At 33.7% G+C, this 18,955-nt stretch overlaps 1 protein-coding gene, 1 long non-coding RNA gene and 1 pseudogene across 4 annotated transcripts; all 3 read left to right on the top strand.

Moving 5' to 3' along the window:
* Positions 1-3,345: 3,345 nt before the first annotated feature.
* LOC143179181 (uncharacterized) lies at positions 3,346-4,123 on the top strand. Of its 2 annotated transcripts, XR_013001908.1 has the most exons (3): positions 3,346-3,474; positions 3,572-3,876; positions 3,938-4,123. It is a non-coding gene; the product is annotated as an uncharacterized LOC143179181 (long non-coding RNA). The 2 variants fall into 2 exon arrangements; XR_013001909.1 differs by having other exon boundaries at positions 3,378-3,876.
* Positions 4,124-5,141: 1,018 nt separating this feature from the next.
* Positions 5,142-7,140, top strand: LOC143179683 (uncharacterized; annotated as a pseudogene).
* A 4,465-nt stretch (positions 7,141-11,605) lies between these two features.
* On the top strand, positions 11,606-17,908 carry LOC143179588 (uncharacterized). 2 transcript variants are annotated; one of them, XM_076378882.1, is made up of 8 exons: positions 11,606-11,861; positions 11,939-12,005; positions 14,396-14,598; positions 14,663-14,860; positions 16,924-17,007; positions 17,076-17,350; positions 17,445-17,604; positions 17,694-17,908. In XM_076378882.1, exons 3-8 carry the CDS (start codon positions 14,397-14,399, stop codon positions 17,804-17,806), a joined length of 1,032 nt encoding a protein of 343 aa, XP_076234997.1. In that variant the 5' UTR covers positions 11,606-11,861; positions 11,939-12,005; position 14,396; the 3' UTR covers positions 17,807-17,908. The 2 variants fall into 2 exon arrangements, with proteins under 2 accessions (XP_076234997.1, XP_076234998.1); XM_076378883.1 differs by lacking the exon at positions 16,924-17,007.
* Positions 17,909-18,955: the final 1,047 nt, after the last annotated feature.

Raw genomic sequence — 18,955 nt, 5'->3', positions numbered from 1 at the left:
TTTCTTTCTTATACCCTCATTCTCACCTTATCCGGACCTCCGTTAGATCACTTATTTTAAGCGACTCTAACAGTTATCAAGGTTCTTGTACGAGGTGATAAAGTTACAGATGAACGGAGTGTAAAGTCCCTATTCCCAAATTGAAGGCGATTTGCCTTCTTGTCTTTAAACATCAATATAGCTTCATGTTTTTCCAAAAATAATATGCCTAAAATTCTAGCTTCTCTGATTGGAAAATCATCATCAACAATTTGAAATTTCACATCAATTTTATAAATATTAATTATTATTTCACCGCAGGTACGAACAACTCCTGAATCTATACCAGAAAAATCATAAATTATATTTGTATTTATAATCACACTGGAAATTACATTTTCTTTCTTAATTACATTTAATTGTGAACCTGTGTCAATTAAGAAATTAATCGCTTTATCATTGAAACAATCATGTTTCAATTAAACAACTGGTAAATGGCCAACTTCTTTTATATTTAATTTTAAGCAAATTTGTTTTATTTGGCTCTCGGGATTAATGGATCGCTCCGCAGAGTGCCCCCCTGCGAAGCTTCTTTCGAGTTTAAATTTTGTCTCTCTTCAAAGCTGGTATTGCTATTTTGAACAAAGCGATCTTTTTGATATCATTTTTTATAACAATATGATTCTTTATGGCCTATTTTTTTACAGAATCTACATCTAACTCCGTCATAATTTGTGATCTTTTCACTATAATTTCTTTCATTTTTACCTAAAGGGCACTCGCGACGTAAAAGACCCGATTTCCCACATTCAAAACCTTTCCGTTCATCCGTATTTACTTTAAGAATTTTGTGTTCTTCTATCCGTTAATTCTAACTGACATGCTAGATTTATCGCCGTTTCAAGATCTTTAATTAGTTCTTTTACTAAGAAAAGTTGTAAGACTTGATTTCGAAGCCCATGAATAGATTCTCTTACTGCTATTCGATTTAATAAGGCCATGGTTCCTATTATTTGTTCAGAATCGAATTTTTCTTTTACAACTTCTATTCTTTGATTTAATAAATGACTGACACCATAAAGCTCTATTGCTTCATTTACATCCTGTCGTAATCCTTTTACTCCATCAATAATTAGGTCTATATTGAAAGATTGTTCAAAAACTCTCTTTAAAAAACTAATTAGTTCGCTTAAATTAGTCGGTTCACGTCTGGCTGCTATTATTTGATCCGCATTTCCTACAATTTTATTTCGTATTATGACTAACAAATTAGTACGATCTGCTGGTTTTACTCGTGAATTTGCTACTTGAGATAATTTAATAAACTTGAATAGAGAGTTTGAATTTCCGTCAAAACTTGGTACTAATTCAGCAGCTAATTTTAAAGGAAGGTAAGAAATTTTTTCTGATGATTTCTAATTTGAATTTTCACAATTAGGATTCTTAACGTCAGAAATATTATAACAGGTTGTGTCCTTATTTAAACTGGGCATATTAGACTCCCACATATTAGTAGCTTGCATAGAGTTATGTTTAGTTAATCGCGGCGTTACAACTAGACTTTCTACTGATCCTATTTAATTTGAATCTATAGATCCATTTCCGATATCTGGACTTGGACTCGACTCTATGGTTTGATTTTGGTTTTCCACATCCTTGACACTAAAGTCCTGAATCATACATGAATTTAATTTTCACTTCTCAAGTCTTCTGAAAATTTCGGTCTTATGTAACAATTTACGCGACAGTTTAAAGACAAATATTTATATTTAATTTTGTGACTTAAGATTTTGTTCTTCCAAATTTTTAGAATGTTGCAACTTGATTCCGCTTGGACCTCAGATTTTCGCTCAGTTAGACTCCAGACTCTCGGCTCCGCAGACTTCAGATTCTCGACTCTGTAGACTTCAGATTTTCGGCTCCGCAAGATCTTGACCCTCAGGATTCGGCTTCACTGAATCCAGGATTCGGATCATCTGCTTCCGGATTGTACCATGTGATTTCGTGGATAGCTTGCACGGCTACTTCAATCACTCTTCCCCGACATTCGTCCGTAGCCCACAGGAAAACCGTGCCAAAAACCCGTGGAAGAGAAATTCGTCCGAGATTGAGTAAATGAAATCAATAATTTCCACCAAAAATTTTAACGGATCTCACCGCTGTCACTAAATTTGTTGCGTGATTATTTAGTAAATTGTTCTATTAATTTAAAACTGAATGAAACTTATTGGATCGGAAGAGAGAATCTGTTATTTAATTATACGTCTTGTCAGTTTAAGTTACAATTCTGGAATGAATTGATCTTCTTTTCAATCGTTGCTAACAACTAATATTCCTCTTGTTTTTCTACTGGGTGAAATTTAAACCCAAATGTACAATCATTTAAAATACAACATTATGATTTACATTCATAACTTATAATAATCGATTCATTTAAATCTCCTTCCAAACTATCTTCGTGATGGCGCAGCTTGAGACTTCTATCTAAGTTCACATAATTTAGAGATACAAGAACGCGACAACATTCATGATAAAGTAATGATAATAATATATACAGGGTGTAACAAAAATGTCGCAGTTCCTTAAAAGGGGTGATTCAGGGGGTGATTTGAAACAACTTTTTCCTTAGCGAAAATGTAAGATGAGGCTTCGTTAACGAGTTATTAATGAAAAACACCGGCCAATGAGAGCGCGAGTTTGCCGTCCGAGCGACTGCGGTAGCGTTGGGTACGCGCTGGGCGCTACGGTTGTACTCCGAACAAGAAAGTCGTTCGTTATATATATATATATATATATATATATATATATATATATAAGTAATATATATATATATAAATATAAATATATATATAAATATATATATAAATATATATATATATAAATATATAAATATATATATATATATATATATATATATATATATATATATATATATTACTTATATTTACATTTACGTTTACGTTTACGTTTTACGTTTACGTCTTACGTTTACACCTTACATTTGCGTTTACGTTTCCGTTTTACGTTTACGTTTACGTTTACGTTTACGTTTTACGTTTACGTTTACGTTGATATTTATATTTATATATAAAACTGTCAAATGCGACTCTATTCTGAGAAGTCACACGTACATAAGCATACACACTATTCGATATTTCACCACAGGTTGGAGTAGTTCTCCAAGTGAACGTTATTCATGAGTAGAGGTCGCCTAATTCAGTCCGCAAATTGTGCATCGTTAAGGCAGTTTGACCTGAGACACAAAATTCCATTGAATGATAGGTCTATTATTATCTGGTCGGTGGCAATATCTCGCTGCCTAGCGTAAGGTAGAGCAGTTGACTATATTACCAGTCGGCTGGGGAGCGTACAGAAGCAAGGTGGACTCTTCTCTGCACTGGATGCATTTTATAGCGGATTGCCTCGAACGAAGCATAGTCATAGCTGTGGTTCATGAGCATAGAATAACAATCGCACGGAATTAATTAACTTAAGGTGAGATTCCCGATTCCAAAAGTACAATAATTCGCCAAAATGTCACTCTTATTGCGAGCTACTTCGACTGCCGCACGTACAATACAGTACTTTCTAGATATAGGCTCGCCAGATCTCCCGGCATAAACGCTCGTCGCTATCCCCACCACCGGGGGAATAGAACACCCCTTGGAATTAATGAAGCATGAAATGTGACACGATTCGGCTCGCGCGATGCTGCTTTGTAAACAGTCGAAGACTGGTATTTGGAAGATTAAAGAGATATTTAATAACCAGGGCTAAAAATGAAAAGTTAAAGTTATTAATTGCTGGTTTTATTTTTATGAAAATATTTGTATTGTATTGCTGTGATTTTTCCGATGAAAATATGACAAAGCACGACAGGATTCGAATAATTTTCAAGTAAGTATTTTAACAAGTTTCATTTTATTTCATTATTGATTCTAATAAAACACAAAAGTAGTTTTCTGGTCATGCAAGTAACTACTATATCAATAAACCAATGCTAAACGTACCCGGATCGGGATTCAAGCCACGAGTCTATGTCATCAGAAAGAGTGAAAGCGAATAAGAAAGAAAGAATAAAGCCGATGCTAAATGCACGCGATTCGAGACCCGAGTAACGAGCTTATGCTATGAGAAAAAGTGAGAGGAAATGAGAAAGAAAGAATAAACCAATGCTAAAAGCATGCGGTCTGAGGCCCGAGCAACGAGCTTGTGCTGTAAGAAATAATAAAAGCAAATGCGAAAGAAAGAATAAACCAATACTAAACATACGCGGTCCGAGGCCGGGCTCGATCTTATACTATAGGAAAAAGTGAACGAGTCAAAGGGAATGAAGAGGTACCTAAGAGGTTAGGTTAAGAGCCTAAGAGGTTAATGAACATAAGTATACCATGTGAGTTGCACACTATAAAAAGACCGTTTTTTGTAGAGCATAAAGCAGAGACTAAAAATTATATAGAAGGAACATTAACAAAATACAGTCTTCCAGATAGCTCATCCACAGTGACACCCTTAGTACAAATACAAATGTACTCTTAAGCAGGCCCTACGATGACACATACTCTTGGTCTCACGTGAAAAAAAGAAAATGTTAAAACGATACATTACTGCAATTATTGAGACAAATAATTCCACAAACCTGTTGGATGATATGTAAAATTTAATTAAACGAGTCTTTGCTAGGAAGTAATAACTTCCTTATATTTATCTCTATTTATTGAACATCTCCTAATATTCTATTTTTATTAAGTTTTATTGATTGACCGTTATCACATTATGATTTATTAATTACTTTTTCGGTTAGCTGCCGCTCATCTGATTATAGAAGGTTGCCAACTATTTTTTCTAGTAATACTAAAATATAAATAATATAATTTTCATTTCTATAGAAGATCTCGAAAGTCTTGGAAACTCTTCTACATCGATTATATCTTGATTCTAAAGTAAATACAAATTATTAAATTTTTCCTCGAATGAATGATTCCCTTCCAAATTCACGTTCATTTATTCGCATTTTTATTGCGATATAGATGAACTCGTTTCACTCGAATTCATCGAAATCGATATAAACAAAATTTTTGGTAGAAACAAAATCAGTAAAAACAAAAACATTTTAAAAACATTTCAAGAAAAACATCTTAAGTGCAACAAGTAAAGAAATCATGAGTCTGGAAGGCAGTTGTACATTTTGGGTAGAATTTATTGCACTATATAAGGATTTTAAGTGTTTGTGAGATGAAAAATCTAAAGCATACATGGACAAAAATGCTGTAATGGAAGTATTAATTGAAAAGTGTAAGGAAATAAATCCTTTAGCAAATAAGGATTTCGTGACAAAAAAAAATTCATAATATGCGGTGCAGCTTCTGAAGAGAGCTGAAGAAAATTAAAGGGTCCAAATCTACAAGAACTTCGGCTGATTGTGTTTACGTACCAACTCTCTGATACTTTGAATTGCTAAGCTTTATTTCAGATGTGAAACGCCGAGAAGAGGTATAGACAATGTCGCATCTAATTAGGATGATATGTCAGAAATTTTATGCAATATGAATAGAGAAGAGGTGAATAGATATTTCTTAATATTTTTCAAATAAGTTATACATTATACTATGTAACTACATTATATTATTTTTCCATCATTCTCAGTTTCTCAGCAAAGCAAATTTGCTGATATGCACAATTCATCATTCTTTCTTGAAAATCCACTGTTCCTATATCATTGAAATAATTTTTAAAATTTTCTCGAGCTTCTCGTAAAGCTAGAGTCGAAGTACATGGTGTTTGCTGTGTGGGTACTTGAATAAGTAGAGATTTTTACTAAACTCACGTACCAATTTATTCGAGTGTGAGCACGTACAAAGTTTCTCGTGAAGCGAACGGTTGTCAAGCAAGTCAGTCAATGGCCTAGTCGCCACGTTTCGCAGGCTATTTATTCGCCCTTAGTCCATGGACTCCAAAACTTCTCCACGCGCAGGAAACACTTTTCAGGTAACCAGCGGAAAAACCCTCGTTGACTTCGTCCAAGTCTGGCTACCAGATGTGGGGTACGAAATATTGGGGAAAACCCGCTTTACCTGCCTAATAGCTACGCCAAAATACTGCAGGGAGTAGCAACGGCAAAGCCGCTACAGCTGCAAAGATATTAACTCTCCTGTAGCTCTCTAATGACCTGGTATTATTTCTCCACAATTTGTGTTCTCTCTATCCGCATTTATTATGGGAGCCATATACCTATTTGGTGCGTGTCGCCTTAAAAAATTATGTAGGGTACAACATGCTAATATTATTGCATCTACATGCTTTACATCAATGCCTATTACAGAGTGAAAAATTCTAAATACGGATGTCATTATTCTGAAAGCATTCTCTACAATTCTCCATGGCTCTGCTTAATCTGTAATTAAAGATTTTTCCTTCTCGTGTCAAATTTTTGTCGGGATACGGCTTCATTAAGTTCTCCATTAATGGAAAAGCTTGATCTCCCACAAGTGGATACGGTAATTGTAAATTTGTTCCTTCAGGCATTGTTGGGTTAGGAATATTCAACTTCTTCCCTATTAATTTTTTATAAAACGCAGTCTCTTACAAAACTCCTCCATCGGAAATTCTTTTATTCGTACCCCTATAGACCATTACAAATTCATAATTGGCATTAACAATAGCTAACATAACAACACTAAATGTACCCTTATAATTATAAAAGCAGGAACCGCTATTGGCTGGTTTTACAATTTGTACATGTTTGCCGTTGATTGCTCCGAGGCAATTATTAAATTGCCGAAGAGTTTGAAAATCATTTGCAATTGATTGCCATTTTTCCTCTGTGTCTGGAAACTGAAAAGAAAAATAATTTTTATTTTTTTTAGAATCAGGATAATATTGAAGTAGAAGATTTTTCAAATCTTTCCGAGTCATCTAGTACTACATCTACAATTTGTTCAAGAGTATCAGAAAAAAGAAAACCAGGGCACAATCAAAACGAGATAGATTAATAAAACTTGCTTGCCAAACACTATCGGGAAATAAGAAAGACGATCCATTTACTGTTACCAGAAAAAAATAGCTTGCGATCTCAAGCAATTAGATCAGCGACAGCGAATAATACTCAAAAAAATAATTAATGACGTCATATATTACAGGAAAATAGGAAAACTTAATTGAATGATTAAACGAACTTACCTGTAAGTGAAGTTCTATTATAATTGTGTTTCTCGCCTCTTCCTCGAGATCACTTGTAGTAGCCCTTTCCACGTAGACTAGTGCCACATGTTTAAAGTTGCAGGTTTTTTGTTTTCCTAGCCTACTCCACCCATGAGAACATCCCGCTTCCACGTAATTTCTTCACAGTTGTGCCATAATTAATGGGTTCATGTATTATGAATATGAGACTAGGGTGGAATTGATTTCTTCGGAAGAGGCGCTGCATACAATTATGATAGAATTTCACTTACAGGTAAGTTTGTTTAATCATTCAATTGTATTTCGCGCCTCTTCCTCAAGATCACTTGTTGATGTTTAAAGAGTTTATGGCACCTTTCAATTATTTTTGTCTTTTTAATATAGAGTTTGCAAATACAACATTATCATTTATTAAGTTAAGATTGTAAACACTTTTTAACACAATTTATTTAAAACAGAAATAGAATCACTTAAACAAACACTGTACACTAGGTGGTACACAAATCACTATATCTATGGGTTCTAGTCGGAATAGAATATCGTTAGTCTTTCTCTTTTCCCGGTAAAAAGAAACGTCTGCGACGCGACAAGGATGCTCCCGTGGAAGTTGGGGATAGGTCGTGGAAGGAAAATCGCATAAGAGCCGTCTCTACGTCTGCTTGAACGAGGTTTGGGGTGCCGAAACCTAGAGGTGCCGTGCGTTCGGACGTCTTCCTCTAGGGGGATTGGTTTCTTCCTATGTTTTAGTTGACCGGAGTGCCGTGCTCTACGTCTGCTCCGTTAAGACTCTGTTTTTGCCTTAATCGCCGCCTTTTATACTTATTTTCGCACCTAGCGTCAACCAATGAGGGTGCAGCGCGCTACCTTTGTACGCGAGCGGATCCTTTTTACCTGCATTGTCCCATCGTCGTGTCGCATCGCCGCGCGACTTTACGCTAATTCACTCATTACACGCTAATTCACTTATTACACGCTAATTCGCTATTTACACGATAATACTGTCTCGTTACAAGATTATAACAGTTTGCAAACATTTTTGATTTTTCTGTCCAATCTGCAGTCTTTCTTATCAAATCAATGTTGATTCCGCTTCTATTTGCCGCCGACGTAGCTGCATGGCGTGTACTATACGCTGTAAAGACGTTTGTATTTATGCCGCTCTTTTCCAGAATATTCTTAATCCATCGACTAAGAGATTGATACGAAACGAAAGTCCTGTCGCAATTGATGCTTACCTCAGCAAAATCTACAGAGGTTACCATCTATAATTTTTATTAATTTTGGACTACGGTATTCCTTAAGTAATGTATACTAACGAGGTCGCAGTTTCTAATCTTCTTGCTATCTATTTCCTATCTTATTCTAACGCGACTTATACTAAGTCAGTCGCCGGCTCACATTTGACACCTTCCCAGGTTATTGCACTGCTGAGGTTGTCAAAATACCAGGTTACCGGGGCATTCGAGTTCAGCCCGTTTTTGTTTCGAAATGATTTACCCGAAATATAACACGAATTTTTGATTGAAGCTATAGCTTCTTCAATTGAATCTATAGGTATTTCTCTCATTTTAAACGCTTGTTTGATGATATTCCTGCCACCAGGGAAAGTTGACGCCATAATGGATGAGGTTCTTTATTTGTGGAACGCAATAAATTAAAGTTCGGACTTAAAACGATCGGTTTTGATTCGAACATGGCCATACATAAGAGCAACCACACTTGTGATGGCCAGTAAGGTATGACAATTATTCCTCTAGCATTTTCCGATCTAATTTTCCTAGAAACGTTTAAAATTATCGCAAACGGCGGGAATGCATAAAAGAACCAAGGTAACCATTCTATAGTAAATGCATTTACTGCGATTGATTCCGGATCTTTTCGCCATGATACATATTTGTAGCATCTTGTATTGGAACGACTAGCAAATAAATCACCCAGATAGCACACGACATCTTAAAGACGCCTATTTTATGTCTATTTTAGATCTGAACGTCTTACGACCTAATTTGGACGTTTTCAAGACGTCTCATTGTGGTCGCCTCAAAGACATCTGGAATTTATGTCATAAAAACCTGTTAAAGATGTTGTAGCGGCTAGCTGTATACGAAGAAATGTTTTCTTGTCGTACAAATGTTCAGAAAGTTTTATGACGCCCGCGCCAGAGAAGCTATTTTTGAGTAAGCTGTCTGCATCGGTTTTAGCCGTTTGGGTCGAACAATTAAGTGTTCTTTAGGAATTTTCTACGACAGCCTCAATAGCGTTCGTAAGTGTCATAAATCTTGGGTCTCGGACGAACCAAAGCCTGGATTGCCGAGGGCCTGCGAAGCATCACGTGGTGACACGTAACTTCCAGGGCCTGACGGGTTGTTTAGGTTTGACCCTGATGAGACCCTGCTGTATCACCAATATTTACGTTAGGAAATTGGCCTTCGACAGTTCGCCCCACTCTGATGAAGCGCGCCAAGGGCACAAAGAGTGGGCGGATTGTCAGAGGACATTTTCATTGGTTAAGAAATGATTTGTCTTGACCAATGAAAATTAGCGGAACAGCTCCTCCAAGGAACCGAGTCTAGAAGGAAGACGAATGTAGAGTTGAAATACACAGAGTCTCGCACCACCAAGAGTAAAAAGTCAACTCGCAAATAAAGCCTGGAATCGTCACGCATAGTGAAAATAGTATTATTTCACTTAACAACCATTCCGTCAATGTAAATTTCAGACATTTGTAAGACGTAAATTTTAGACGTTTTAAAGACGTAAATTTCAGACGTCTTGAAGACGTTTATTCTAGACATCTGTAAGACATCTGAAATTTGCATATTAAAGACGAAGTAAACGTCGTACATATATTGGAAATTTATATCAAAATAAATGTTGGAATGACACCTGAAACTTAACATATTTTAAATAGGTTCTACAGGTTATTAAAACGCATTCTCAGAACATAAAATAAACAAACGCGTCTTCATAATTTCCTAAGTTTTTGTAATTCCCATTATTTAGTTGCTACACATAAAGATTTTGATCTCAAAAGTATGTAATATTATAATTATATAATAATACAATTTAATCGCAAAAGATCACATGCATATAGTGTTCTTTTATACAAAATAAGATAAAAAGGAACAGATTTTTATTTTCAAGCAAAATCATTTATTAATACTGTACCTGATTGATATTAGTACTGTACCTGCTTCTAATGTGACATCAACAAAGGAAATACTGTTGAATCTGAATCAAGTTGCTTTCCCGAAAAATATAAAAACTAAAGAATGTCATTGCAACAAACAAGCCTTCATTATGTGTTCCTGGTGTTGATCGTTTTTATGTACGATAATTATCATTTTGCATCGTATATAATGTCATCATAATAATATTAATGACGTAAAAGAAAGAAAAAAGAAAGAAAAGAATTTATTCATCGACCGAGATTCCATCTCGGACCCACCCGATTACAAGCCGCGCACCGTGTCATGTACCTATTCTATATTACACGAATCGATGCCTACATTACAATAGATAGAGATGGTATATGTATCTTTAATTTAATTATATCGTTAAAACTATCGAGTATCTAAGACTAATATTTTACACATATCATTAGGTAAATGTATTCTACGAAAATCAACCAACATCTACCAAATCTACCAAAATCAACCTACGAAAAATCGTTAAAATCGAAGAAATTTATCCTTCCCTTTGAAGAAATTTGTCCTTCCCTTTTAGAAAATATTTCTTGTAAATCTATGTCAGTAGTATCATACAGAGTGTATCACGTAATTCTGTCCCCACATTTTTTCAGGTATTTTCAACAATATTACAAAAAATATTAATCGGCTTCAAGTCAAAAATATATAAAATTTTCCAAAAGTTTTTTGTTCGGTAAAAGATCAATATTGCTTTCGGCAATATTTTATATCGCAACTTGTAACCGATTAAAAATGTAAAATATATCCTAAGCGTAACCAGCAGACGTGATCAGCACGCGCAGCTGCTGGACTACCAGTAGGCTGCCAGCGACGACGCGCCCGCCACAGCAGTGGGACTCGACGCAGCGTCAACTTTCGGCAATTTTCACAGGGCCAATTTTAGAATGTCCATCTTTTTGAAAGTTTGTCCATCAAGGGGAAGGATCAAACTATATTCTCCTTTTTTTTCAGATTTTTAAAATCGCGCATCATCTTAAAAACCTGCATTTGTTTAAAATAATTGCAAAAAAGATGATTAAAAAACAAGTTTTTTTAAATGAAATAATTTTTTTTACAAACTTCAATGTTTTCTCTATAAGCACCGTAAAGCTCATCTCCATCCGCTTACTAGTTCAATAGCTATAATTTTTTAAAGAAAAAGGTAGCACTTAACTTCAAACAGCTGTAAAATCGACAATTTTCAAAATTTTGAAAAATCCTTTAGGGTACGTTTAAATATCGTTAAAGACTACAACATATTCAAATTTGAGCAAATTACAAGAACTTGCTCCGAAACGTGCCCGATTTCACGTGGAATGACCCGTATACCTACTCAAAACATTTATTTTTTTAGATTATCAGAAATATTTACAAAATCGTGAAGACAATTACGTGGTACGCCCTTCAAAATTTAATGCATATTATATATTATGTGAGATATTAGTAGATCTTATTGCAAATAAATTTTTTGCTGTAATACAAATTTTTCGATGTGAAAATGTGCAATTACATTAGGTAAGTTTTTACTTTATATTTATTTCTGTTTATTTAAATATGTCTTTCATATTAGTGGTAAATTTCCTTTATTTTAGCGTGTTGTGAAAATCCCCAAAGATATTAGTTGTTGTTGGTGGTGGTACTATACTAAGCTACATTTGTGTAAGTTTCTATTTTATAATTTTATTGTTATTTGATATTTTTGTTGTATAATTTTATTTTATTATCAAAGTTTTTATTTCCTTTTAATTTAAGAATGGCAAAAAGAAAACGAAATATGCAGAAATATTATATGCGTGGTAAAAGATCTTTGCTTACATCGTACAAATCTTTGCATCAGGAAGCTTCCACATCATGTAATACAGGATCTTCAAATATCATTCAATTAAATGTTTCCTCAGAAAATTCTTATTCTGGTCTAAATAATAGTAATGAAAGTAGCTTTGCTTCTTTAGATTTGATACATAATACTGAAAATGATTCTGCAGAAACTCAAGAGACTGAAGAAAATGCCAATATGCTAAATCGAAATACAGGTCCCGTGGAGGAATTAGATGAAAGTTTTCATGCTTTGCTAATACAATTGTCTTTAAAACACAATATTTCGCATTGTGCAATTAATGATTTGCTGAATTTGTTAAAAAAGCCTATTCCGAATAACTTACCTTCAGATGCAAGGACTCTTTTAAGAACATGTAGATCAGTAGAAACGAAACGTGTAGACCCAGGAAATTATTATCATTTCGGCTTAAAAAATAGTGTTCTAAAGCTAACTAAATTTATAGATATTGGTTCTATTAATGATAACACCATTCAAGTTAATCTTAATATCGATGGTTTACCATTATGCAAAAGCTCAAAGAGTCAAGTATACCCAATTTTATGTAGCATTACGGGACACAATAAAAGAGTTAACATGATTGGTATATATCATGGTCATGAGAAACCCAAAAATGTCAATGAATTTTTAAATAATTTTGTGCATGAGACTATAGATGTTATTAATAATGGGATTTTAATTAATGAGCAATTATATCGTATACAGATTAAAGCGTTTGCATGTGATGCCCCGGCCAAATCGTTCATTAAATGCGTAAAAGGACATACAGGGTATCATTCGTATACTAAGTGTTATTCGGAAGGAGATTTTATACACAATAAAATGTGCTTTCCCGATGTAGAGAATATCCGTTTAAGATCTGATACTGATTTTAGATTAAAAATTGAAGAAGAGCATCATACTGAATTTTCAATCCTAGAAAATATCCCAGGAATCGATATGATCGACTCCTTCCCCCTTGACTATATGCACCTCATTTGCTTGGGTGTGGTAAAGAAATTACTTTGTCTATGGTGTATTGGTAAACCTTCAACAAAAATATCAAATTCAAAATTGTCAAATATATCCAATTCACTAATTCATTTGGCAAAAAGTATTCCGGTAGAATTTAATAGGAAACCTAGAGTCTTGGATGAAGTAAAAAGATGGAAAGCTACAGAATTTCGGCAATTTCTATTTTATACGGGTCCAATAGTCCTGATAAAAAATATAAGTAATGATAGATACTTAAATTTTTTATCGTTACATGCAGGATTGATTATTTTGTCAAATGCCAGGTATTTTAATTGTATTGATTATACATCTGAATTGTTAAAATATTTTGTAGTAACTTTTAGAATGCTATATGGTTTGGAAAACATATCTCACAATGTGCATAATTTGTTACATATAACTCAAGATGTTAAAAATCACGGGCCACTGGATAATTTTAGTGCTTTCCCTTTTGAAAATTTTTTACAGAATATTTTAAGATCTATTAGAAAAAGTGATAAACATTTGGAACAAATTGTAAAACGATATATAGAGACATCCACTTTTCTTGAAAAAAAACCTGACACTATGAAATATCCTTCTTTTAGAAAAGAACATTCCGAAGGTCCATTAACAGAGCATATTACAGCGTTAAAACAATTTAAAGTTGTTGATTTTAATAATTTTATTCTAAAAGTTACTGATCCTGATAACTGTTACTGTCCCAGTGATGGTACTATTATTGTTGTGAAAAATTTAATATTGTCAGATGATGATTATAAAATACTTGGCAGAAAATTTTTAGTCTTAAAGGATTTTTATGAGAAACCTTGCAAATCCTCAAAATTAAGTATCTTTTTAGTAGAACCGTCTAATTTAGGGCCTTTAGAAATTTTTAATATTAAGTACATCGCCTATAAATGTGTAAAATTAGAAATTGCCGAAAAACTTGTTATCTTTCCACTGATGCATTCTGCTTATTGCTAAGTTCAAACGCTTATTTTTATTAATCGCTTCTTCCATAATATAAATAGTATAAATTGTAAATGCCAATCACCATTGACAAGAATTTTTTGTTCTATTCATAAATTTAACGTGTTTTCATACAGTAATTACTATTACTATTTATCTACAATTCAATATTAACTTACCACGCATATAATGACTGTATTATTCTGGTATGCCAAACATACATTTAGTAGCACAAATAAACACATTCTAAATATTTCTAAAATTAAAGAATGGAGAGAGAAATGTGGACCATTGTTGAATTTGTGGACGATGGTAGTGTCGAAGCAGTACCATCAACATGGATACAGAACGATGTATGTCATTGGCCACCTTTACCACAAAATCGGCTGATAAATGCCATCAAAAAGTGTGAACCATTACAATTATCCTGGCCAAGACATAAAATTAAAGTTTTCAGAAATGACACTTTCAGTAAGTTAACATTATTATTCAAAACAAATATACAATTAATGTAATTACTATTTAATACTTGTAGATGATTATTTCAAAGCCAGATTGAAAGCTAAAACTGCTGAAGAGACAAGCGATTTGCAGTCTGAAAACGATAATTTGCTAAAAACAGGGAAGCAGAAAGAAAAGTGGGTATCATCAGTATCAGTATCATCGGATAGTGATGAAACAGTTATTGGCAGTTTACCATTACCTCCAACAATTAAAAAAAAGAAAACAATAAGTATGTACACAACAGTTTATAAACATTATTAGAACACTTACAGTACATAATGTTTATTCAACTCAAACAAGGCTTGTAAACAACACCTAAATCTTTTTCTTATAACACTGTTCGACAAATTTGGACTTTTTTTTGAGTTTGTAAATATGAATCTGCAAACCTTTTGTGGTAATATTTATTATATTATAAAGATAAACGTATAAAATTATACATAGTATAACTTTTATGATACAATCACACGACGTCACGCGGTAAACTTAAATCCTACACCTTCTTTACAGAACGTACAGTTTTTGAAAAAATCAATTTCTTAAAAAATGACAATTTTTCAACTTTGGAAGTATTTTGTATTTTTACCGTAATAGTTATTTAGTTGCTCTTGACACGAAATAATCCTGTTTGAATAATATACAGGGTGTAACAAAAATGTCGCAGTTCCTTAAAAGGGGTGATTCAGGAGGTGATTTGAAACAACTTTTTCCTTAACGAAAATGTAAGATGAGGCTTCGTTAACGAGTTATTAATGAAACCCACCGGCCAATGAGAGCACGAGTTTGCCGTCCGAGCGACTGCGGTAGCGTTGGGTACGCGCTGGGCGCTACGGTTGTACTCCGAACAAGAAAGTCGGCATGCGTCGAAGGAAATAGCATTTATATGAAAATATTTGCATAACGTATAAACGAAAAAGCAATGCAACAAAAGAAATGGACGGAGACTTGGAGAATTAACGTTGAAGATAGAAACGTTGAAAGTAGTCTGCGTTAGATTTAAAAAATAATAATCATTAATGAATTAAATGCAATTCATCTGTAGTTTGTAAATCTGTGTCACTGGGTCACTGTACCGATACTGGTCAGCGACCGTTGAAATGGTTTATGGTAGGGTAGAATTTTTCCAAAGAAGCTCCTTGTACCCTCCACGTAGTTTAAGCACCTCAGACCTTCCTTATTCGAACACTCCGAGATCATGTCTCCTTCGAAACCAAAGCAATAAAGCCATAAATTACCTAAACGCGTGCCCTAGCATAAACCATTTCGGCGGTCGATGACCAGGATCGGTACAGTGAACCAGTGACACAGGTTTACAAACTACAGGTGAAGTTTGTCCTCTTCTTCCTTTATTTTTCGTTGTATTGCTTTTTCGTTTATACGTTATGCGAATAAGAAATTTACATATTCGTGTTTTTACGTTGCACGTAGTTTTCCTCGATTTTAAGTAATTATTCACTTCAAGTGATACACAAAAAAAGGACTCGGTATTATTTATTATGTCGCTTTCAGTTTTCATACTAATGCTATTTTCTTCGATGTATGACGACTTTCTTGTTTGGAGTACAACCGTAGCATGTAGCGCGCGTACCCAACGCTACCGCGGTCGCTCGGGCGGCAAACTCGCGCTCTCATTGGCCGGTGTTTTTCGTTAATAACTCGTTAACGAAGCCTCATCTTACATTTTCGCTAAGGAAAAAGTTGTTTCAAATCACCCCCTGAATCACCCCTTTTAAGGAACTGCGACATTTTTGTTACACCCTGTATATATATTATTTCGTATAGAAACTATTTCGTTCCTATATTGAAAACAAAAATAATTTTGTGAATTCGCCTCCTGATATGCTTTCCGTAGTAGAAAGCTTGCTCTACCGCGTGGTATAGGCAGATTTTTCTCTAAATCCTCGTTTTTTTAAATAAAGTGAAAAACATCAACAAAACTGGGTGCATTGTGGCTGTCCTTTTTACGTTCATCATTATTTAAACATATTTCGATGTTTATAATCTAATAACTACTATATCCTTTTTTTCGAGAGAGTCCACAGAATTATTTTGTGTCAAGAGCAACTAAATAAGTATTACGGTAAAAACACAAAATATTTCCAAAGTCCAAAATTTGTCATTTTTTTCAAAAACTATACGTTCTGGAAAAAAATCTGTTTGTCGATTCGTATTCAGCATGTCAAAATGTATGAGAAATGTTCATTCAAGTTTAAAAAATTAGATACTTGTTGAACAGTGTAATTAAATCATTCAATTGTTTATTATAATTAGAAAAAATATTCCGTTTTTTAGCTATTGCTGAGTGCCCTATTCAGGGTGCAAGTTTCAATCATGAAATTACTAATAATAACAGCTCCACCCAACCTTGTGTCATTGGTAAATTCATTTATTTGACTAATTAAATACTAATTCATATAGAAAATATAACGCCTTAAAATTTATAGGAAATGGAGAAACAAATAATTGCCAAAATTATGCTGGCAAGAATTCAAATTATAAGGTTCTTCTTGAGCAGAACCATTTAATACGGGGATTGCTAACGGATGTACTGCATGAAATTGGAGAAATAAAAAATATGTTGAAAGAAACAGGAAATAAATCTCAGGATAAACCTACCTTTTTTACAAAATATTCTGAGTTAGGATTTCCCTTAAACACAAAAGAGGCTCTTTTACGTTTGGAAATTATTTTAAATGATGTAGCTGATTTTGAAGATGCAGTATGAACATATATAAAATTAAATTTAATTTGTGTTTCAGTGACTAATCTATTTTCATTCTGTTAGCAGAATATAAGTCATTTTTTAATTTTAGGTGCAAGAATTAGCAAAAATAGGGGGAAACAATAATTATGAATTTGTGAAGCGGGTATTCAACTGTTTAATGACAAACGACCTTGCATTGGAATACAGCTGGTTGGGAAGGAAAGGCAAGAAAGAGTTTCATAGTCTAAAAACATCAAATCTCATGTTATGTAATTATCACCCTTAGAATATATTCTTATTAATGTTATAATTTTTATAGAGTTCATTCTAAAATATTCTATCGAAATTTGTATTTAAGGTGCTGCAGAAAAAGCAAATGTGGCACGAAACAGACGCCAAACCGAGGTGTCGATTCAAACATGGCTACGAAGAGTTTCGGACAGGAGAGCAACAGTATCAAAGAAGTTCTAATGTTCATGTTATTACAATAACGTGTATTGTAATAATGTTTGTAATAATATAATATTGTATTGTTATGTTGCATATGTATAATACTTTAAATAAACATTTTAATTCTGATTAAAAGTTTTGATTTACCTTTATTAATTGAACTTTTTATTTTTATTAATATGATTTATTTTTTCTTAAAACAAACGTCTGGAAAACGTCTTTAATAGTGTCTTAAAGATGTCTTGAAAACGTCTTATAAATATCTTAAAATCGTCTGAATAATGTCTTTATAATATCTTATAAAATGTCTAAAACATGCCCTGAAAATGTTTGAAAGGTGCCTATAAGATGTCTTGAAAGTGTCTTAAAGACGTACATAAGATATGTTAAAGACATTTGGAAGACGTACGGTTTTGTAACATACGACATTCGGAGGATGTTTCTAAGACATTTATAGGACATCACCGACGTCTATACGATGTCATCAATATAGGGAACGGACGTCTTTAAGACGTCCATTAGACATCTTTGTGCTATCTGGGCAATTTCCCAAATAGCACAGAGACATCTTAAAAACGTCTTAAAAACATCCAGTAAAGTCCTAAAAATGTCCAAAAGACGTCTCTGAGACGTCCGATGTTACAAATCAGTATGTCTTTAAGACGTCTTAAGAAACATTTAGAAGACGTTTTAAGGACGTTCAAATTACGTATATAAGACGTTCAGATAAAAATTAGACGTTTCTAAGACGTCCAAAAGCGTAAGTCTTTAGGACGTCCATGTAGTGTGTCCTTAAGACGGTTTGTAGACCTAAACTTTGCAAGTCTTTGAGATGTACGCTCTTGGATGTTTTTAAGACGTCTGAATTATGTCGTAAAACGTTCAGGCATAAAATGAACATAAAATAGACGTCTTCAAGACGTCGCGTGTTATCTAGGTTCAGGAAATTCCAAATACTTTATATATTTTATGAAAGGCGTTGTCAGACAATTCGAATTCTGTTTCGGGTTCCAGTCTTCTTGATTCGATATCCGCAATTACGTTTTCTCTGGAACGTACATAAATTTAAAAGATATTAAATCTTTTTTTGTTTCTTTCTAAATTTTCATTTGTGCTTCAAAATTATTATCACTCTGTAATGCCAAAAAATTATCTCTCTCTACGTTTTTT

The sequence above is a fragment of the Calliopsis andreniformis genome, chromosome 5, assembly GCF_051401765.1.
Source record: "Calliopsis andreniformis isolate RMS-2024a chromosome 5, iyCalAndr_principal, whole genome shotgun sequence".
Taxonomy (NCBI): Eukaryota; Metazoa; Arthropoda; class Insecta; order Hymenoptera; family Andrenidae; genus Calliopsis; species Calliopsis andreniformis.
Note: the sequence above shows the minus strand (reverse complement) of the source record. Positions and strands in the feature narration are given on the sequence as shown.

Excerpts from the sequence above, each read along its gene's own strand:
- LOC143179588 (XM_076378882.1), top strand. The coding sequence starts at position 14,397 with ATGGAGAGAGAAATGTGGACCATTGTTGAATTTGTGGACGATGGTAGT. Across the intron at positions 14,599-14,662 it reads TTTCAGAAATGACACTTTCA|ATGATTATTTCAAAGCCAGA; the intron begins GTAAGTTAACAT and ends TAATACTTGTAG. Across the intron at positions 14,861-16,923 it reads TAAAAAAAAGAAAACAATAA|CTATTGCTGAGTGCCCTATT; the intron begins GTATGTACACAA and ends TCCGTTTTTTAG.